The 21964-nt window shown below is 54.4% G+C and overlaps 3 protein-coding genes across 4 annotated transcripts; 1 reads left to right on the top strand and 2 right to left on the bottom strand.

The window, feature by feature from the left end:
• The first annotated feature begins 185 nt into the window (after positions 1-185).
• Positions 186-5725, top strand: ILF2 (interleukin enhancer binding factor 2). The gene is made up of 14 exons (XM_054051201.1): positions 186-264; positions 959-1001; positions 1377-1418; positions 2716-2820; positions 3370-3447; positions 3615-3717; positions 3799-3864; positions 4049-4165; positions 4292-4370; positions 4487-4574; positions 4714-4775; positions 4970-5084; positions 5157-5247; positions 5424-5725. The coding sequence occupies exons 1-14, from the start codon at positions 260-262 to the stop codon at positions 5582-5584; spliced, it is 1155 nt and encodes a 384-aa protein (XP_053907176.1). The 5' UTR covers positions 186-259; the 3' UTR covers positions 5585-5725.
• Positions 5726-5938: 213 nt separating this feature from the next.
• SNAPIN (SNAP associated protein) lies at positions 5939-8127 on the bottom strand. The gene is made up of 4 exons (XM_054051202.1): positions 7970-8127; positions 6909-6955; positions 6547-6665; positions 5939-6462 (listed from the first exon to the last, which is right to left on the bottom strand). The coding sequence occupies exons 1-4, from the start codon at positions 8086-8088 to the stop codon at positions 6358-6360; spliced, it is 390 nt and encodes a 129-aa protein (XP_053907177.1). The 5' UTR covers positions 8089-8127; the 3' UTR covers positions 5939-6357.
• A 2465-nt stretch (positions 8128-10592) lies between these two features.
• On the bottom strand, positions 10593-20475 carry CHTOP (chromatin target of PRMT1). Of its 2 annotated transcripts, none has more exons than XM_054051025.1 (6): positions 20267-20475; positions 17799-17880; positions 16216-16369; positions 13307-13490; positions 13026-13163; positions 10593-11720 (listed from the first exon to the last, which is right to left on the bottom strand). In XM_054051025.1, the coding sequence occupies exons 2-6, from the start codon at positions 17861-17863 to the stop codon at positions 11518-11520; spliced, it is 744 nt and encodes a 247-aa protein (XP_053907000.1). In that variant the 5' UTR covers positions 17864-17880; positions 20267-20475; the 3' UTR covers positions 10593-11517. The 2 variants fall into 2 exon arrangements, with proteins under 2 accessions (XP_053907000.1, XP_053906998.1); XM_054051023.1 differs by having other exon boundaries at positions 13307-13493; positions 20267-20474.
• Positions 20476-21964: the final 1489 nt, after the last annotated feature.

Below are 21964 nucleotides of genomic sequence, written 5' to 3'. Positions count from 1 at the left end.
CCTCACCTTTGATTGACAGGCGCTGAGCCAATAGAGCTCAGGATGCTGCTCCGGGGGGCGGCACGGCGGCGGGCGGAAGCCAATGGGCGACACCGTCATTTGATTGACAGTCGTCTGAGCCTATAGAGAGCACGGATCTGCTGCCGGGGGCGGGGCGGGGCCTCGCGGGAGCCAATGGGCGGGCGCGTTGTTGGGGGGCGGGGAAGAGCAGCCCGGCGGGGTCTGGGAGCGGCGGGCATTGTGCGGCAGCGGCGGTACCATGAGGTGCAGTGGGGGTGTGAATGAGGGGCCATGGGGGGCACCCCCGGGGCTGGGACAAAACGAGGGGGAAAATGGGGGGGCAACCCCTAGGGCGGGGATCCGGCTGGGGGGGCGGCCTAGGGGGGCCCCTGAGGGGTGGGGGCGCTCCCAGTGATGGGACCGGGCTGGGGTGACGCTGAGGGTCAGGAGGGGATACAAGGACAGACCCAATGATGGGACAGTGCTGGAGGGGAATTCTGAGGTGTGAGAGGGGAGGTGGGGGCACCCCCAGTGATGGGACCGGGCTGGGGGTGACCCTGAGGGGTGAGAGGGGAGGTGGGGGCACCCCCAGTGATGGGACCGGGCTGGGGGTGACCCTGAGGGGTGAGAGGGGAGGTGGGGGCACCCCCAGTGATGGGACCGGGCTGGGGGCGACCCTGAGGGGTAAGAGGGGAGGTGGAGGCACCCCCAGTGATGGGACTGGGCTGGGGGTGACACTGAGGGGTGAGAGGGGAGGAGAGGGCACCCCCAGTACAAGGACAGGGCTTAGGGGGGTCCTGAGGGGCAGGGGGGCACACGAGGGCACTCCCTGTGCAGGGGACAGGCTGGGGGAGCCCTGAGGGGCAGGTATGGGGGGACCCTCGGTGTGAGTGGGGATGAGGAACTCCCCCAGGCTGCATTCGCTCTCCAGTGACACTTTCCCTTCTCTCTTCTGCAGGGGCGACCGAGGCAGAGGCCGTGGCGGACGCTTTGGTTCCAGGGGAGGCTCTGGGAGACTCCAGCTCCTGCTGTAGTGGGGGGTGGCTGTCAGTGTGCCAGGCTTAGGGGACAGGGTGGCAGCTGCCCCCAGGGCGCTGCTGGGGTGCAGGGACTGGGCTCCAGTGGGCAGAGTAGCACAGGTAGGGCCAGGAGTTGGGGGGCAGACCCTCCGGGCTTGGTTTGGGGGTGTAGGGGAGCCTGCAGTGCGCAGCAACCGCCCGCTGGCACGGGGGCAGCTACGGAAGTGGGATTAAAAAGAACCTGTCCTGTTTCTGTAGGACCTTCCTAGTGTCTTCTCTGTGCAACGGTGATGGAGAGGGGGGTACAGGCAGCTCCTTCAGAGAATAAAGGGTTTTTCTTTTCTCTCCCCCATTAGGTTCCGGCCCTTTGTGCCACACATCCCCTTCGATTTCTATGTCGTGAGTAACTCTTCCCTCAAGAGCTGTTACGGGCCTTTTCCTTGTGTCCTAACAACATGACTCCAATGGTTTGACTTGTTTTAGCTTAAGGGGAGCAAAGGAGCTTGCAGAGAATGCTCCTGGTTCAGTAACTAACCCAAAATAGATCTTTTCACTGTTGAGTAGTGGTGGCACAAGGGACGCTGAGTGATAATCACAGTAAATGAATGCCTTGATTGAGGTTTTTTTGTTTTTTAAAGCCCCTGAGTGCTGTCAGCTCTTGGGAACACAAACACCATGTGTTATTCCAATAGGTGTTGGATGTTCTGCAGGCTCTTTTGGTCCTCACAAAGCCCACCAGCCACACACCTCATGCACCTTTCTATAGGGGAAATCATGGAATCACAGAATGGTGTGGGTTAGAAGGGACCTCAAAGTCCATCCAGTCCCACCCCTGTCATGGGCAGGGACACCTCCAACTGGCTCAGGGGCTCCAAGACCCATCCAACCTGGCCTGGAACCCCTCCAGGGATGGGGCAGCCACCACTGCTCTGGGCAACCTGTTCCAGGGCCTCCCCACCCTCACAGCAAAACATTTCTCCCTAAGATCTCATCTCCATCTCCCCTCTTGCAGCTCAAAAATGTTTTCCTAATCTCATCCCTGCACTCCCTGATCCAGAGCCCCTCCCCAGCTTTCCTGGAGCCCCTTTTAGCACTGGAAGCTGCTCTAAGGTCTCCTCACAGCCTTTGCATCTCCAGGCTGAACAACCCCAACTCTCCCAGCCTGTCCTTGTATGGGAGGTGCTCCAGCCCTTGGATCATCTCCATGGCCGCCTCTGTGCTTACTCCCAACAGATCCACGTCCTTCCTGCTGAGCTTCTGCCCTTTACAGCCATGTGACTTCCAAGGCAAACAAGGCCACTCACTCTCCTATTCCAGGCGCTGTGAACCCCATCACAGCAGCAGGAAACCTCTGGCCATCTGCAACAAGAGGGTGTTATTCTTAATTGACTGTAATACAGTTCATAAAGCCCCTCTTGGCAGAGGTGTTGGTAAATGAGATCTGCCCTGTCTCACACCCTGCAGTTGCACAGGATCACTGGCAGCTCCTCTGCGATTCCTGATGACCTGTTCTTCCCATCAGAGCGTATGGTGCTGCTCGCCTTCCCTTAGGATAACATGAAACAATAAAAGAAGTGAAAAGCACGATGGAAACAAGTGCTGGAGAATCAAACAATGGAATAGATTTTGCGGATGAGTGGGTGGAAACAAAAGTTTTTTCTTGGGCGTTGCAATCTGATCTCTGCTCCTGTTTCAGTGCGAAATGGCTTTCCCCCGTGTAAAACCAGCTGCCGATGAGACTGCCTTCAGTGAAGCCTTGCTGAAGAGAAACCAGGATCTTGCTCCGACCGCTGCTGAACAGGTCTTGTGCTGGAAGTTGTCTTAAATTCTTTGGCTTGGATATTGGAGATCGCAGAGACAGAGTCAGAATCATAGAATGCTTAAGCTAAAAAAGACCTTTGAGATCATCGAGTCCTACTGTACCTGTCCACTACTAAATCATATTGCTGAGCATCTCATCTGCCTGTCTTTTAAACACCTCCAAGGATGGTGACTCAACCACCTCCCTGGCAGCCATCCCAGTGCTTGAGAACCTTTTCAGTGAAGTTTTTCCTGATGTCCTATCTGAACCTGCCCTGGTGCAGCTTGAGGCCATTCCCTCTCGTCCTGTCACCTCTCACTTGGGCGGAGACCAAGGCGTACCTCTGCAACCTCCTTTCAGGCAGTTGTCGACAGTGATGAGGTCTCCCCTCAGCCTCCTCTTCTCCAGTTGAGAATCACTTAGTGATTTTTAAATACCTCTTATCAGTTTATTTATTGTGGGTCTGTCTGCATTGTGCTGTGTAACATCAGATTATCCTAAGTCACACTGGACAGCTGGTAACATCACCCTTCTCCAATTCCTTTCCAGGCTTCCATTCTTTCTCTGGTGACCAAAATAAACAATGTGATTGACAATTTAATTGTGGCGCCAGGAACGTTTGAAGTGGTGAGTCCTAAAGTGGTGAGCTTGGAAAGAAAGCTCTGGTGGGAGATGCTTTGGTGTGAGCAGTGCTGGCATTCCAGCTACCAACTCACAGTGGATTAAGGGTTCATTCTGACACCCAGAAATGTAGCACATGCATTAAATTCCTTTTTTCTTGGCTCTTGCAACAGCAAATCGAGGAGGTTCGCCAGGTTGGTTCCTACAAGAAGGGCACCATGATGACAGGGCACAACGTTGCTGATCTAGTGGTGATCCTGAAGATCTTACCCACCTGTGAGTAACAGCCAGGCGACTGATGACAGAACTGTGGCGCTCGGCCATGCTCCAACCACCTCTTCTCCTCCTTCTCCCTAGTGGAAGCTGTGGCGGCCTTGGGGAACAAAGTTGTGGAGAGCCTTAGAGCGCAGGACCCCAGTGAAGGTGGGACACTCTCCTCTGCCATGTGGGTTTGAGAGGGACATAGTTATGGGGTTTCCCCTTGAGCTTCCCCTTCGGCTGAAGGGAATGGTGTCCCACTGCCGAGATCTGGGGTCTTTCCTGCTTTCCCAAGTGCCAGAAAGGTCTCCTGGTCACTCTCTGAGGAATTCTTGCTCTTTCTCCCCAGTCCTGACCATGCTGACCAACGAGACTGGCTTCGAGATAAGCTCTGCTGATGCAACGGTGAAGATCCTCATCACCACAGTGCCGCCCAATCTCCGCAAGCTGGATCCGGAACTGCACCGTAAGAGCCTGGCTCACTCTGTGCCACACACAAACATTCACTGGGGCTGGAAGATCCATCTGGGATCCCCTGACTCCCACCTACTTGCCTTTCTGTTGAGAAACTGGGTATTTCTGCTTTTTCCAGTGGACATCAAGGTACTGCAGAGTGCCCTAGCAGCCATCAGGCACGCTCGCTGGTTTGAGGAGAACGCTTCGCAGTCCACGTGAGTTTGGCCTCCAGCAGGGATCAATTCCCTGAGGCCTGGTGGGAATTGTCTCCTCAAGGAGAAGTGTTCCTGCAGCAGGAGGGCCTTATGGACCCTCCTGCCGTCTCCTGCAGGGTGAAGGTCTTAATCCGTCTGCTGAAAGACCTGAGGATTCGATTCCCTGGCTTTGAGCCCCTCACGCCGTGGATTCTGGACCTGCTGGTGAGAGCACCCAGGGAATGCTGATGGTGTGTGGAACCTGCACATCCCGGGGCTCTGGCAGCAGTGGGAGCTGGGATTCTTACCCTTTCCTTGCAGGAAGCCACTCTCATCCTCACTCTTTCCTTTTTCCCCTTCTCAGGGCCACTACGCCGTGATGAACAACCCCACCAGGCAGCCCCTGGCTCTCAACATCGCCTACAGGTTCGTTGCCATTCACTTCACTCCTCCCAGTTCCCATTACCCTCCCAGTTTGGAACATGCTGGATAAAAGTGGTGGCATCTCAGGGCTTGAGGGGACCTGAACTGGAGCAGAGCAGACACATCCTGTAGATGTGCTCGTCGCAGTCTTTTGGTTTGGAATGGTTGTTTCTGACCCAAAATATCTCATCCTTTAGACGCTGCCTTCAAATCCTAGCGGCAGGGCTCTTCCTGCCTGGATCCGTTGGCATCACCGATCCCTGTGAGAGCGGAAACTTCCGAGTCCACACAGTTATGACCCTGGAGCAGCAGGTGAGCTGCTTTGGCTGCCACCAGAGAGGGGCTTAGAACCTGTTCTGGCTCTGACTCTTCCCATCCTGGCAGGACATGGTGTGCTATACTGCGCAGACCCTTGTCCGGATTCTCTCGCATGGAGGCTACAGGAAAATCCTCGGCCAGGAGGGTGATGCCAGCTGTAAGTTGGGTCAGAGCCATGTGGGATCTTCCTCTGTGCAGGCTGCTGATGTCTTGGTGGGGAACAGGAATGGTTTCTGCATTCCTGGAGAATGTTCAGGGCTCCTAAGGGGAAGTGGGGTGGGGAAGGGGCTTCTCTGCGCTGCCCAAGGTCACCCCGAGCCCCTTTTCTTGCAGACCTGGCTTCCGAAATGTCCACGTGGGATGGAGTGATAGTGACGCCTTCTGAGAAGGCTTACGAGAAGCCTCCAGAGAAGAAAGAAGGAGAAGAGGAAGAAGAGAATCAGGAAGAACAAGCTACAGGTGAGGAGGAGGAGAGCATGGAGACGCAGGAGTGAGTCGCCCAGGTGCAGCCTGTCCTGAGGCCCGGGTGAAGGAGTTTGGGCTGAGGAGCCAAGCAGAGGCCTGAGCTCGTCCCCTGTCCCTTGTACCTGTTTTTATAAGTTGCACATTAAAGTTTTCCCCTGTTTTGAGTGTGTCCGCTTTGTTCACAAGACGCATATTGCGGAGCAGTCCAGAGAGGGGTCCTGGAGTGGGAAGGGTTTCTGGAACTGGAAGGATCCCACCTGGGGACACCAAACCCGACCTACTCACTCCCTGGTTCTGCTCTTCCCAGGACACATCCAGGCTCTGCGAGCATTACAGAGCCACGCTGCCTCACCAACCCCTAAGCAACACACACTCACGTTTATTCCAGCACCTACAAATCTGGGAATACAGTTCAGGGCCTCCCAGTTCCCTTGGCTGTGGCCTCACTGTGCAGGACCCCTGGCCGGCCTGCTCCCGTGCCACAGATGCTCCGCAGAGCTGTCCCAAACCAGAGCTGGGAGGGCGGCAACTGAGGTCGGATTCTGCACATCTGAACTCCTGCAGGGCGCGGACTGTGGGTTAGCAGTTTCTGTGTCACAACCTGACAACAGTTTAGCAATCTTTTGAGACAAAAAACGTCCCAGTTTGGCTCCTCGTAAGTGCAATACCTGCTCCCATCACCAAGCCCACTTTGCTGTCCTTATGGGATTGCACCCATCACCGTCCTTAGCTGCTTCTGCTCTGGCGTAGCCCCCAGGCTGTCGGTGCAATGCAGATGTGGCCCGGCACTGTGGCAGGGCTCTCACTTGCCAGGCAGGCCCTGGGGGTAGCCACCTGCTGCCTCCAGCATCACCTTCCTCCGCATGGTCTCCTTGGCCACGCTGTGGTTGAGCCTCCGCAGCCGTTCCTGCACAGGGGAACAGCATACGTCACGATTGGGGGGCTGGGATCTCCCCGAAACCACTGTGCCCCCTCTGTACCCCGTGCTGACCTGGGCATTCTGCAGGATGTTGTTAACCAGCACGACCCTGCGCCGGGCGTTGAGCAGCTTCTTCACGTAGGGATCGAGGTCCAGTGCCACTTTCTGGTCCTCATTGATGCGACACAGCTCTGGGGAGAGGGTGGAGGGTGGGAAAGGGTCGAGGGACCCTGGGGGATGAGACACGAACAGGATGGGGGGCAGACCTAGGGGAAGGACAAGACTTGGACCCAAGGGACGGGATGAGATGAGGGCCAAAAGCAGGAGGATATGATGGGGTCAGACCCAGGGGAGGGAATGGGGAGAAAACCCAGAGAATGGACAGGAAAAGGGGCAAATGCAGAGGCATGGGATGCAGACCCCGTGCCTCTCACCTGTGGCCAGGCTGTCGATGTGCTCCCGCAGCTCCACCTGGCTCTCCCTGCAGAGCGGATGGATCCATAACCAGAACAAAGCCATTGACCCCAAATCTACAGCCCCAAACCCACCCCAATTCCTCCTACAAAAAAAACCTGCTCCAAACACTCCCCCTTCAGCCATTCCCAACTACCCCAACCCAGCTATGACCCCCCCCCATTCCCCAATGCCCCCTCAGCCTGGAGATCTGCCCCCATCACCCCCACCCTCCACTCCGAACGCCTCAAATCCCTACCCAGTCACCCTAAGGCTCCTCTCCAAGTGCTCCAAAAGCTCTTCATGCCCCCCAAAACTGCCCCCCTGCCATGGTACCTGCTCCTCAGCAACCCCCCCCCCCCCCAGCTCCATTGCCCTCAGCTGCCATTGGGTTTTCCCCCTTCTGTTGGGGTCTCCTCTCCTCCTGGGTGCCCCCCTCCCTTCCCTCCTCTCCCCTCATTCCCCTTATCCTCTCCTCCTCCCTTCACTCTCCCTCCTTTCCTTTCCATCCTCCCCCAACTCTCCTTTCCCTCTCCTCCCTTCTCTCCCCCCCTCCTGTCCCCTCTTCTCTCTCCTTCCCTCCTCTTCTCCCTTCCTTCCCTTCTTCCTTCCCCATTGCTTCCCTCGCTCATCCTCTCCCCTTCTTTCCCCTCCTTGCCTTCCCCATTGCCTCCTCCTCTTCTCCCCTTCCCTCTTCCACCCCGCCCCCGGTCCCCATCATCTTCCCTTTTCCTCTCCTCCCCTTTCCCCTTCCCGATCGCCTCCCTCACCTCTTCATTCCTATCCTTTCCTCCCTCTCCCCCTTCCTTCCCTCCTCCTCCCTCTCTCCTTCCTTTCTTTCCCCACTCCTCCTTCTCCTCTCCCCTCATTCCTCACTGCTTCCCTCTCTCCCTCCTTCCCCATCACCTTCCCGCTCCTCTCCTCTCCTTCCCCATCACCTTCCCGCTCCTCTCCTCTCCTCTCCTCTCCTCTCCTCTCCTCTCCTCTCCTCTCCTCTCCCTCCTCTTTCCCTCCCCCATTCTCCCCGCCCCGTCCCCCTCACCTCACGGCGTGCACATGCCCGTCGAGCTGCCTCACCGCGGGCCTCAGGAACTGCAGCAGCCCCTCCGCGAACAGCTCCCGGGCCGCCGGACCCGCCCCGCCGCCGCTCCCCGCCGCCATCTTCGCGCCGCGGGGGCCGATGGGAAACGGGAAAGGGTGTCCGCAATGACGGGAAAGCGACTGGGCGGTGACTTCCGCGCCGCGGGGGATGCTGGGAAATGTAGTCCTCAATGGCGACAAAGCGTCTGGAAACACGGTTTGGTCCTGCGTCCCGGGGGATGCTGGGAAATGTAGTCCTGGGGTAGAGGGGAACACAGCTGGGGGGGCAGCTGGAGGGGCAGCTGGAGGGGCAGCCCTCGCCCTCCAGAAGGCACAGACAGAGCCGACCCTATTCATAGAATTATAGAGTCGCCAGGTTGGAAAAGCCCTTGAGGATCATCGGTTCCAACCATTCCTATCTGCCACTAATCAGTGTCCCTGAGCACCTCATATATCCGTGTTTTAAATACCTGCAGGGATGGTGACACAATCACCTCCCTGGACAGCCTCTGCCAGTGCCCCATAACCCTTTCAGTGAAGAACTTCTTCCTGATGTCCAGCCCGACCCTCCCCTGGCGCAGCTTGAGGCCACCCCTCCTTGTCCCGTCCCCTGTCACTTAGGAGGGTGCTGAGCTCTTCTCCCCTCTCCACAACCTCCTTTCAGGTAGTTGTAGAGAGCAATAAGGTCTCCTCTCAGCCTCCTCTTGTCAAGACTAAACCCCAGTTCCCTCAGCCGCTCCTTGTAAGACTTGTTCTCCAGCCCCTCACCAGCTTTGTTGCTCTTCTCTGGACACGTTCCAGAGCCTCAACATCCTTTTTGTAGTGAGCAGCTCAGAACTGAAGACAGTATTTGAGGTGTGGTCTCACCAGTGCTGTTTACGGGGGCAGAATCACCTCCCTGGACTTGTTGGCCACGCTTTTTCTGATCCAAGCCAAGATGCCGTTGGCCTTCTTGGCCGGCTAGGCCACTGCTGGCTCATATTCAGTCGGCTGTCGATCAACACCCCTGGGTCCTTCTCCTCTAGGCAGCTTTCTAGCTACTCTTCCCCTAGTCTGTAGCTACACAGGGTTGTTGTGCCCCAAGTACAGGACCTGACCTTTGGCCTTGTTAAACCTCATGCCATCCGTCTCAGCCCATAGGTCCAGCCTGTTCAGATCCCTTTGGAGCCTCCCTACCCTCCAGCAGATCCAAGCTTCCACTCAGCTTAGTATCATTCGCAAACTTACTAAAGGGCACATTCAACCCCCTCATCCAGGTCATTGATAAAGATACTGAACAGGACTAAGATATTGAACAGGACAATCCCACAGAATCCCCCACGCTGGAAGGGACCCCAGGGACCATTGAGTCCAGCCCCCGTCCCAGCACGGGCCAGCTCAGCATCCACCCTGCGGGGCTGAAGGCCAAATGCCTCTCAAACAATGTCAGTGTTGGTGCTGTGTCTGCTTCTCTGGGGAGCTGTTCCAGGGCTCCACCACCCTCTGGAGGAAGAACATTCTCCTCATGTCCAACCTTACCGTCCCCAGCACATCTTCCCATTCCCCAGGTTCTGTCCTTGGTCACCAGACAGAAGAGCTCAGCACCTGCTCCTCCTCCGCTTGTGAGGAAGCTGCAGAGTGCAATGAGGTCTCCCCTCAGTCTCCTCCAGATTGAATATAGAATACTTCAGGTTGGAAAGGACCTTAAAGATCACCTAGTTCTAACCCACTGCCATCTGCAGGGACATCTCACTGGCTCAGGCTGCCCAAGACCCATCCAACCCGGCCTTAAACACCTCCAGGGATGGGGCAATCACAACTTCCCTTGGCAACCTGTTCCAGTATCTCATGGTGAAGAAATCCTTCCTTATGTCCAATCTAAACCTGCCCCTCTCCAGTTTGTCCCCGTTCCCCCTCGTCCCATCCCCACAGCCTTTATGAACAGCCCCTCCCCAGCTTTCCCATAGCCCCTTCAGGTACTGGAAGGTCACTCTAAGGTCTCCTCAGAGCCTTCTCTTCTCCAGGCTGAACAACCCCAACTCTCTCAGCCTGTCCTCATACAGGAGGTGCTCCAGACCTCACATCATCCTCTGGACCCGCTCCAACAGCTCCATCTCCTTATGTTCAGTATTCCAGAATTGGCCCCAACCCTCCAGCTGAGGTCTCCCCAGAGAGGAGCAGAGGGGCAGAATCCCCTCCCTCCCTGCTGGCCGCGCTTCTCTTGATGCAGCCCAGGACACAGTTGGTTTCTGGGCTGCGAGTGCACGTTGCGGCTCCTGTCGAGCTTCTCCTCAACCAGCACCCCAAGTCCTTCTCCTCGGGGCTGCTCTCCATCCCATCATCCCCATCGTTTACTGAAAATGTAGATTGCCCCGACCCAGGGGTAGGACCTTGCCCTTGGCCTGGTTGACCCTCCTGAGGTTCTCCAGCCCCACTTCTCCAGCCTGTCCAGGTCCCTCTGGATGACATCCCCTCCTTCCACGGTGGCAACTGCACCACCAAGATCCATGGCAAGACCCAACTCCACAGCCTTCCCTGTGGAGTACAGAGCGGGAGGAGAAAAAAACCCTTTGCATGGAAAACAAACACACCACTCGGAGTCCAGATTGCTTTTATCATTGTTTCTCTGTTACAACAAGCCAGAAACACAAGATTCTATGGAAATCGGAACAGCTCACAAAATGGCCGAACTGAAACTCAAGAGGAGGGAGGTGGAGGGAACAAAACCCCTTCCTGAAACCATCCGGCGACGTACATGCTGTCAGATGCCATCTGGATACAGCAGAAGGGGCCGGATAGACCTTGGATCCCATGGCTGAAGAGAGTTCTGTCGTCATGGCTGTGGTTTGATGTTCCCACTTCCCATTCCTTGACACCAACACTAGTTTGTCTTGGCAATACCAAAACTGCCGGTGGCATCTGGTAAAATGCAATGCAACGGAAACACGAAACTGATCTAAAACCAAAAGGTAAAACCAAGAAAGATTCCAACCCGGGAAGCACCCTATGCCAGGTGGGAATGGGATGCTCGTTATACAGCGCAGAGGGAGATTTGGTTGGTGTGGCTGGAGGAGCGCTAACACCTAAACTCAGCCTGACCGCTCGCTCTGCTGGGAGGCTTTTTGTTTCCAATGGGATCCAACTCAGCATTTGGCCACTCGCAGGGACAGGGCCGATGCCAAAATGCAAGCGCAGAGCTGGAGAGGCACATGGACACATGATCCCAGCACTGACGAGCGCTCGGCCTAACACTCTGTGCTGCGCTGTGCGGGCAGGGGCAGTGGGTTAACTTGCAATCCCAGTGGAATATTAGGGAAGGGGAAAAAAAAAAACCCGATATAAAAAACAATCCAAAAAGAGGGTTCATACAACAAAGTATCAAAACTTTAAGGGAACACACTAGGTCTGATCTCTCGGTAGAACAGGGCCGCTCCCTATTCCCATGGGTCCTTCCAGCACGGATCAGGGTTTCCATGTTAGCGTGCAGGCAGACGTCACATCTCGACTGCGACGCCAGTCTCTGGAGCAGCCTCAGTCATTGCTCTCTGGGTCCGTCTGAGCCATATAAGCATCCAGCTCCGCATCCAGGTGTCCTTTCGTTTTGGACATGTAAGCATCTAACTGGTTGTCCAGCTGCTCCTTGGTCAGCGCGGGACGTGCCGATCCTCTTCCTCGCCCTCGCCCTCGGCCGCGACCTCTGAAGCCCCCTCGTCCCCGGCCCACCATGCCGCGACCTTACAAGGAGATGAGATGCTGGTTACAAATTCCCCATGGCTGAGCCTCAGTATCTGCTGTGGCAGCAGAGCCTGGACAACCCAGCATTTCCACAAGGAACCTCTCTGTGGCAGCTGCCCCTCAGCCGGCCAGATTTTGTCCCCAGGCTGCATCCATTCCACTCCAGAGGCCCAGACAGACATCTGATCCACAACTAAGAGTTCCAAATCCCATCTGCCCCCTGTCTGTGTCCCATTCCCACCTCCACAACGGACACCTCTCTCCTGCGGAGCACACCCCAAGGCCCTGCACAACTCCGGCTCAGGCTGAAGCTTTCCGCAACGAGCCCTTGTAAAGGGCTCTTTACAAGCCCTTTTTCCCTACAGACAAGTACTCCCAATGGAGTGGCTTCCAGATCCCTTCAGGAGCTGGAGACCCAAGGACTCATATCAATCAGCATGTTTGTTGAGCTAAGCAATAGAGGAAGATCTCCAAGCCAAAGCCATCAAGAGATGGGCAGCTTCCCAGGGACTGCACTAATTCTGATAAACACTGGGACCAACAAGAACAGCAGAGCACGGCTGGCTGGTTCCAGCTAAACTGCCTGCAGCACTAAAGTGCCTGCAGCACCCACAGCCCCCTCACCGGTGCCTCCTGCATCTCCTCTTGCACTCCTGCTGCTGAAAAGCAAGAGTTCATTTACCCAAGACTTGAATCAGCATCAGCTTTTGAATTTAAGTTTATTTTGCAGCAGCTTAGGCCCTCTCCTGTGTTGTATTTCCCCCTTCACTGATTATTTTAGGAGTCTCTGGGGCTACGCAGGCACTCTATCATTTCACAGAACCATGGAATAGTCTAGGTTGGAAGAGACCTTAAAGCCGAGCCAGTTTCACTCCCTCCCCTCCCCATCACAGGCAGGGACACCTCCCACTGGATCAGGTTGCTCAAAGCCTCATCCAGCCTGGCCTTTCCTTCTTAAGTGCAAGGAGACAGCGTAGTCCTCCTTGTTGTGCTGGAAGATCACTCCCTGCCTAAACTGCAGCTCCAAGCACTCCCCAGCCAGGGATGCTTCCAGACTCTGCTGAGAGCCCCCAGAACCCTTCCGGTAGCACCAGAAGAGCAGAGTCCTGGTTAGGCATAAAGATGGGTGAAACATTTCTGGAGAGGAAGCCTTAATGCAGCACCGTGCCCTACACAAACTCAGGGACAGAAGGATTTAGGGCTGCATGTACGTACACACCCCATCCTTAAACAGGAGCAAGAACTGAAGCTTCCTCCTACGTGCCCGCAGCACTGTGTTGCTCCTCAAGTCCACATGCACTCACCTCGGCCACCAAGTCCTCCACGGCCCATGGCACCCCTGCCTAGACCACCTCTTCCAGGGCCACCGCGACCTCTAATGCCACCTCTTCTCAGGCTTATCCTAGGGGACATTCCTCGTCCTCCACGGAGCAGGCTCTGACCTTGAAGAGAAAGGTAATTCCAATCAGAAAAAAAAAGAAAAAAAAAGGAGTTTTCAGACCAAGCAAAAGGATCAGAGTCACATGGTCAAATCCCCCCAGCTTTACAAACATGTATGGAACCCCAGTTTGGCCACCACACTGACCTCGGAGCGGGACTCCTCCTCGAAGCAGAGCTCTGGCTCCCCGGCCACCGCGCATAGCTCCCCGGGGCAAGCCCCTCTGCCCCATGGACAGCCCTCTTCCTCCCATGGCTCCGCGGGCAAGAGCTCCTGCTGGCCGGCCTAGTCGCGCCTGGATGTTACTTTTACCGAGACGTTGTTTTAAGCTCTTCTGGAATAAAAGATTTTTAAGAAACAAGAAAGTCATGCAGCAATTGCAGCCTGGCAATATGAACCACAATTGCCTATCAACAGTGTGGTGGTTTGGCTTGTTTAAAATCAAACAGAAGGTCACCAGCTCCCCGCAACAGATAATCCACCTTCAAAGGAAGACAGTTCAATCTGCTCCATGAAGGTTAAACAGAGACTCTTCCTGGAAAGAAGTGTCCGTACAGAGATAGGAAGTTGACACATGTAGAAGGAACCATTTTTCTCTGTGTGATTTCCAATCAGACACTGATTCCACAAGATAGCCCACTAATCGCTTTACCTGGAAGGTGACAATCCAAGCAAATGCGCCTTCTTTGGCACAAACCTCACCTATCTCCACAGAGCAAGTGACATCCATGCAGCCACGTGCCATGGATGTCATTCCCAGTGGCCTGCTCCTCCAGCCCTGTCCTGGCCCGGCTTCCACACAGAATTAGACAACAGCAAGGAAAAACATCAAGTTTACTATTTATACTACACAGTACTGGGTAAAACCACCCTCAGTTGAACAGCAAACGGCCACCTTTGCATATCTGGCCTGTAAAGCGGAGGGTTCTCCCTGCTGTGTCTGTCCCACTGTCAGACTCCCCTAAAGACAGGGGCAGCTCCTGCCCTCAAACACACCTGAGCTGCTGCAGAGAGGGTTCAACCGCTCGACACAGCTGAACTGCCAGTTCACATCCCAGTATCGCCAATACTGGTACCAGTGTGGTCTCTGCAGAGCAGCTACAGCTTCCATAAGTGCTGCTGAACCCTGCAAGGAGCCAGAAAGCTTGGCAAAAGCTTTGATACTTGTCTCAGAAACAAGCTCTAAGCCCCAGGAATGCAAGCTGACGGTATGACCATAAAAGCTGCACTTTACTACAGGTTCCAAGAGCTGCTTTAACTGCTTGTCAGCTTTACAGGCCTGCTTGACCCACACCTGTGGACAGCTGAACTAGTCTCTAAAAATCGCACTCTTTTGTAGCTGCAGCAAGATTTTAAATTTTACTGCCTCAGAGTTCAGATAGTCAATTTTTCCCTATGTAAAACGTTAGCCTCTCCCTTGCCCAGCCTCCCTGGCAGGCAGGAATGGGGAACCATACGGATGTGCCACAGCCATTTATAGGTTTATAACCCAAATTACTCATTTGTCACATACCAGGAATTTAAGAAGCTGCTGGGCTTTGCACTGAAACAGCTCAGAAGTTCTCACCCTTCCGCTCTCCCTCAGAGCGGTTGTGCCTTGGTCTGCCCCACTGCCTACAAAAATGTGTCCAAAACCACTGTTGGGATTAACATTTTAACATTAAAAACCAAAGCAGGTTCACAGAAACACTTATGCACTCTGATGCGGAGGATGCTGGACAAATACACTTTGACATAAGCTGTGTGCCACAGGAACTCGTGTAAGTCCTTCCTGAGGAACAGGTGACCCATCTCTGGGATCAATGCTCTTCAGTGCTTCCAGACAGAGCACATTTGGAATGACCCATAAAGCTCCTGGTACAGTACTCTTGAAAATCCTATCACCACATCCACTTCCAGAGCAACCTGCAATCTTCAAAGACCCAACACAAACAGTTTCCAGATTTCCCTCTAGTGCCTTTCCCGGGCCACCCTCTGCAGGATTTACCTCCAGCAGATCATAGTACACCTACACCCAACACAAAACCCAAATGGGTTGAAGAGCTCAGCCCAAAGACTGGTTCCTCCCTGTTTTCCTGCCACACCTCAATTCCACAAGCAGAAATTCATGCTTTCAATCCAGCTTCACTGTGAAATACTTCAGACTTACTCTTTACAACTGGTCATCCGTCCCCCCTGTATGAAAACAAGCAGGCCCTGGACAAACATTATTGCAGCTACTGTTGCAGCGAGATTTTGCCCTTATGCCTTTTCCCAAAGTCCAAAGTTGTGGAGAAGCACATGGATTGCAGCAGAGAAACCTAAACCTATGTTTGTTTTGGTCTTCTGCTCTACCGAAGGCAGCTTGAGCAGCACACCATAACACAAAGCACTCATTGCTGCAATGTGGAACAACAGAGACTATACAAGGTATGTATGAGACTATGCCTTAAATCCCGGCCTGCAGCCTAGCACCTGTGGGCAATAAGAAACTGAGCGTGTCCCTCGCAGCCAGCTGCGATCAGGGGAGGGCACCACGGAAAGGTGGATCTGGGGAAGGGAGCCACCAGCCTCACCAGGACAGCAAGGACTGGAAACAACCTGCAGAAACTCTTTAAGTGCAGCTAGATTGCGAGATGGAGCACTCGGCAGATCCAGAAACCCCGAATGAGAACATTACTCTGCAAAAATAGAGAGAAGAGATGAACAGCCAGCACCAAACAACCCCAACCTGATAATATAGAATCATGGAACGGTTTGGGTTGGAAGGGCCCTCAAAGGCCATCCAGTTCCACTGCCTGCCATGGGGAGGGACACTTCCCACTGGATCAGGAGGCCCAAAGCCCCATCCAATCTGACCTTCAACACCTCCAGGGATGGGGCAACCACTACTCAAGAGAACAAGCAACTTACAAAACATTACTTATCTGAATTACAAAGTGGGATTTTCTGTAAGTCCCTTTCAGGTCTCTCATTTTTAACTGTCAGGAGCGCTGTTCCAACTCCACCACATCCTGGACAGCCACTGTCTGGGGACAGTGCCAACAGGCAGCCCAGAACACATCACCCCCTCTCACCTGTTTGAGCTTCAAAGCAGCCTGGACAGAAGGTCTGTTCTCCATCTGCTGGGCCAGTCTTCTGTTTCTGGCACTGGCCAGCTGCTGCTGCTGCTGCATGGTAGCCCGAATATTCACTGGCATCGGCTGTTTGTTCTTCAGCATGTTAGTAAAGCTTCAAGGTCGAATAAAACGGGTGTTTAAATAAAGCTTTATTACACACATTTATCGGCATTTCATGGTTCTCAAGACTGGGTCTCCAGATCCCATGAACCTTACGTAAAGAGTGGTACTTGGGTCACGTCAAATGGGATTACGTGTTCCTTGTTTTCCACAAGTGTGCAAGAACTGGAAACTTGGAAATGATGTCAGATATTAATTCAGAAGTGATAAAAGCTTTAGGTTACTGATTTTAAAAATGACAGAAGGAATGAAAACAAGCAATAAGCAGAGATGGCCATGGCAGATGGGACAGGCAACCTGAAATCTGCCTGAAAAAGCCAAATTAACCCTCAGAGACACGAGAAAACTGTTGAAAACCTCTGTGCTAGAGGCAGATTTCCAGAAGGCATCACCTTGAGGACAGAGCAGTGTGACCCTGGTGCACCACAGGACTGAGGCATAAGAAATGCCACCACCTCAGCACTGTCACTTATAAAAACAGCTCACTGGGCCATTTCTTTGGTGCACAAAGAACCCTCTGTCTTTAAGAGCTACCTACAAGCGGAAGACAGCGAGCCTCCTTTGCAGCAACCCAGCTGCTTCCTACTGCATCCAGGTTGCAGAAGAACTCCAACTGATGAGGGATATGGACTGACCAAAATGAAACAGGCCAGCGAGCCCTCCCTGTACTGCGCCTCACTGCTCCTCTTCCCTGTGGGAAGCTCCCAGAATATATTCCACTGCAGCACTCGCTAGAGCCAGAACCACACTCAAGTGGCTCCTTTATCCCTGGTCTGATGACTCTAACATAGTTAATCCAGGTGTGATTAGTGAGAAGGTGAAACACAGCTGTAGCATTGCTGTTAGAACCACACAAGAGCTCAAAGACATGGAAAAACAAGAGGAGTACTCAACAGAAGAAATAAAAGAAATCAAGAAGAGAGAAAGAAATGGAGGTGAAGCAAGGCATTTGCCTCTTACAAGGCCCAAAACGATGTTAAGGACCTTTGGGCGTGTTTGGCGGCCTGCTGCACGCCTCTTACAGGCTGGCCCACTTGCGTGTGCCTGCCTCGGACGAAGCAGCAGGCCTGCTGCAGCTCAGGTAACATGCTACCAGGCTGCAGGGCCGGCTCTACCAATGTAACAACATGTGGAAGAAACAGGGAGGGCGTGGGGTTTCTCTTTTTGGTTATAAGACATCCCACCACATTTACGTGTTGAACAGGTTAATTTTAACCGCTACGGATAAATTTCTCCAAAACATTTGCCCTTTTAACCTTGCGTACCACATCTGTTGCAGTTTAAGACAGAGGTGCTTAGCCATCTGCTCGTTTTAGTGAGGTTAAAAAAGGGCAGAAACCACGTTGTTTTTTGGACACCGGACAGTGATAATTTAAGTAAAAATATTTCTTATGAGCTGAAGGTGCTGTTGGCTTCCTCACCGCTCGTTCAGAGACATCTTGGTGGTGCTCTTTAGTACAACCTTCGGTGCTGACTGTGCAGCCATCTTCAGATCAAGAGAATCTGCAAAACACAAGAACCAGAGGTCACAAACAGAACAAAGACCTTGCATGCGCTGGGCTAAACACTGAAAAACTCGATTCTCTTCTCTAAAGGAGCCAGAATACAAGAAAGAGGCAAAGAACTGGTATTCCAACAGGTTTTTAAATAAGTTTTCCAGCCGACTGCCATGATAAGCAGGTTTAATAAACCAGAAAGTTAACTTAACTCACCCTTACCAAGAAGTCATCTTTAGAAAGATTTTTACTGCTGGCCAGAGGAATGCTGCAAAACCGCAGCTCAGCAGCAGTCAAGATGGCACCTAAGCGTCTTGTTTAGTACAGCATCGCGCGACACTGCTGCCCTTCCTAAGCGTTTAGCATTGGCAAAATGGAAACCCCAATTTGTTTCAAACGGACACTAAATACTTGACAATAAAATCCCAAGGTTGCTCTACAGAGGTTTTGCATATTTAACAAATATAAAGGTTGCGATTGCCCACACTTGGTCAGAGATAAACTGTAAAGGGTGCAGTCGCTTTGGCTATTTTAATATCCATGGGTTTGGTGGGCAGGTCATCTGCCGCCCTAACACTGTTCTCTAATGCGAGAGATTGCCACACATCTCACAAAAGTGGAAAAGGGATTTAAACTCAGCTGTTACACATATTTGGAGCACAGCTAGAGCCCAAGTGCTTTGGCAGTGATGAATGTGACTGAAATGTACTGAGATCAAACCCACCAACCATGCAGACTGAAGGCTCTGGGGAAACCTTAGAGCAGTTTCCAGTATGGAAAGGGGGTCCAGGAAAGCTGGGGAGGGGCCCTTGACCAAGGAGCACAGGGAGAGGATGAGGGGAACGGTTTTGAGCTGAAAGAGGAGAGATTGAGATGAGATCTCAGGGAGAAATGTTTCGCTGTGATGGTGGGGAAGCCCTGGCCCATGATGCCCAGAGCAGTGGTGGCTGCCCCATCCCTGGTCAAGGTCAGGTTGGATGGGGTTTAGAGCCCCTGATCCTGTGGGAGATGTCCCTGCCCATGGCAGGGGCATGAGACTGGATAGGCTTTGAGGCCCCCTCCCACTCAAACCATTACAAGATTTTATGATTTGATTAATCATCTTTTTTTAACATAATTAGTACCAAATTCAGATCACCGATTAAAAAGTACTTTCCTTCAAAATACCTTGAGCAAAACGCTTATTTTACAATCATCAGTTAAAAATTGACCAAAGAGCAAGCCAGAATCATCTGTTTTTAAGTAAAAATGCTTTTAAAGGCAGTTTTTCCCTGAACAGCCACCGCAGTGCAGCTCACAGAGGAAGCCCCGCTCCCCTAATCTCACTGAGGGTAGGGGGTAAAGTGAGGCCCGGCCTGGGCTGCTGCTCCAGCTGCCCTGTGAGATCACAGAATCGCTTGGTTGGAAAAGACCTTTGAGATCATCATAGAATCATGGAATGGTTTGGGTGGGAAGGGAGGTTAAAGCCTATGCAGTTCCACCCTCTGTCATGGACCAGGAACACCTCCCACTGGATAAGGGGCTCCAAGCCCCATCCAACCTGACCCTGAACATCTCCACGAAGGGGCAGTCACCACTGCTCCGGGCAACCTGGGCCAGGGCCTCCTCACCCTCACAGGAAAACATTTCTCCCCAAGATCTCATCTCAATCTCCCCTCTTTCACCTCAAAACCGTTCCCCTCGTTCTGTCCCTGCACTCCCTGATCAAGAGCCCCTCCCCAGCTTTCCTGGAGCCCCGTTCAGCACTGAAAGCTTCTCTAACGTCTTCTCAGAGCCTTCCCTTCTCCAGGTTGAACAATCCCAACTCTCTCAGCTTGGCCTCGTACGGGAGGTGCTCCAACAGATCCAGGTCCTTCTTACCTCGGGGACTCCAGAACTGAAGTCCTCGAGTCCAGTGGTCCCTGCCCAATCCTGAACCACCCCACAGCACCTCGCCCACGCGGGTTTTGAACCCCTCCAGCGATCGGGACTCCCCCACTGCCCTGGGCAGCCTATGCCAGCAAAACTCCTTCAGTGAAGAAATTTTTCCAATAGTCAATCTAACCTTACCCTGACACAACCTCAGGCCGTTCCTTCCCATCCCTTCGCTTGGTTCCTTGCGGGAAGAGCCCAGCACCCTCCTTACAACCTCCGTTTGGGGAGTTTCAGAGAGCGATGAGGCCCCCCCCCCCCCCAGCCTCCTCTTCTCCAGGCTAAACACCTCCTGGGCCCTCAGAGCCCCTGAACTCCAGCCCCTTCTCCAGCTTCTGGGCAAAAAAAGCCCGGCTCTAGGTGTACGAGGGCTGGGCAGGCGCAAACACGGCCCCCTCACCCCGTAAAGGACAAAGGTCGCCCCCCCCCCATCCTGAGGGGCCTCCCCAAATGCCTCCCCGCCAGATCCAATCCTCACTCACCAAAGCAAACGGGTCGCCAGATCTCAGTTGGGGGTCGTTGGAGCTGGCTGGCGGCTGACCGCGGGGTGTCGGGCTGATTCCGGCGCCCTCCGCCCGCTCCGTCCGCGCTCAAACCACCCAGCGACAAAATGGCGGCTGCACGACAGAAGCACCCTCTCTCCCCCTCACCTCCCGCGCTGATCAAAATGGCGGTGGCGACGCAAGGGACGCACGGAGCCACACCCATTGCGTCATCACGAACGGGCAGCCCCCGCGGCCATTGGTTGTCCGGTCCGGAGTGGGCGGGGCCAGGCGATGATGGGCGGCCTCAGATTGTGATTGACAAATTCATCCTGGAATGGGCGGGGCCAGACTGTGATGGGCATGGCAATGGCGTGATTGGGCATGGGGAGGAGTGGGCGGGACCTTGGGTGAAGTAGGCATGGCCATACATGAGTGGGCGTGGCCGGGAAGGATCGGGGCGTGGCTGGAGAGGGCGGGGCCACATAGTGGGCTGGGTCATAGAGGACAATATAAATTCAGGGAAGGGGAGTGGCCATGAGCAGAGTGGGCGTGGCCAATGGAGACACAGTGGGTGAATTGGGCTGGGCCAAGGTGTGATAGACTGGGCCTTGAATGAGTGGGCGGAGCCATGGACAAGAGCAGGCGGGGCCATGGACAAGAGTGGGCGGGGCTGTGGCTGAATGAGATAGGACTGTGGGAAGGGGGTGTGGCCATGACCGGACTGGGCGTGATCATGGGTGAAGTGTGCGGGGCTGTGGATACAGAAGGAGCAGTGGTCGGGGCCTCAGACAGAATGGGCGGGGCTTTGAGGAAAGGGCGGGGCCATGGGCAAAAGTGGGCAGGCCTGTGGATGGAGTTGATGGGGGGGTTATAGGAAGGGGGCGTGGCTATGGACAGAGTGGGCGTGGCCACGGGCAGCATGGGCATGGCCACAGGTAGAGTGGACATAGCCACCTTTGGAATGGGCGTGGCCAGGGGTCGTGTGGGCGTGGCCTCCCTCCCCCCAGCGGTTCCCATGTGGGGCCGTACTGGGATGGGGACCCCGAGCTGTGGGTGCGATTGGGGTGCACTGGGACCGGCAGCCCCAGCAGATGATGGCGCTAGCGGCCCCTGCGTGAGTCCAGGCCTGAGCGTGGGGGCTGCTGGCTGGTGGCCCAGCAGGCGAGGAGATAAGAACTGGTTCCTCCAGCCCCACACGGCAAAGTGCCCGCGCCTCTGGCAGGACCGGCAACGAGTCCTGACCTGCGGCCACCCCCTCCAGACCCTCGTGTCCCCATACAAGGACAGGCTGAGAGAGCTGGAGTTGTTCGGCCCGGAGAACTGAAGGCTCCATGAGACCTTAGAGCAGCTTCCAGTGCTGAAAGGGGCTCCAGGAGAGCTGGGGAGGGGCTCTGGATCAGGGAGTGCAGGGATAGGACAAGGGGAATGGTTTTGAGCTATAAAAGGGGAGATTGAGATGAAATCTTGGGGAGAAATATTTTGTTGTGAGGGTAGGGAGGCCCTGGCCCAGGGTGCCCAGAGCAGTGGTGGCTGCCCCATCCCTGGAGGGGTTCAAGGCCAGGTTGCATGGGGCTTGGAGCCCCTGATCCAGTGGGAGGTGTTCCAGGGGGTGGAACTGGATGGGCTTTGAGGTCCCTTCCTATGGTCCCCAAACCATCCCATGATTCCATGATTCTGTCTTGCACCCCCGTGTCC

The sequence above is a fragment of the Cuculus canorus genome, chromosome 28 (genome assembly GCF_017976375.1).
Source record: "Cuculus canorus isolate bCucCan1 chromosome 28, bCucCan1.pri, whole genome shotgun sequence".
Taxonomy (NCBI): Eukaryota; Metazoa; Chordata; class Aves; order Cuculiformes; family Cuculidae; genus Cuculus; species Cuculus canorus.
The sequence above is the reverse complement of the archived record's forward strand: the minus strand, read 5'-3'. Positions and strand labels throughout refer to the sequence as shown.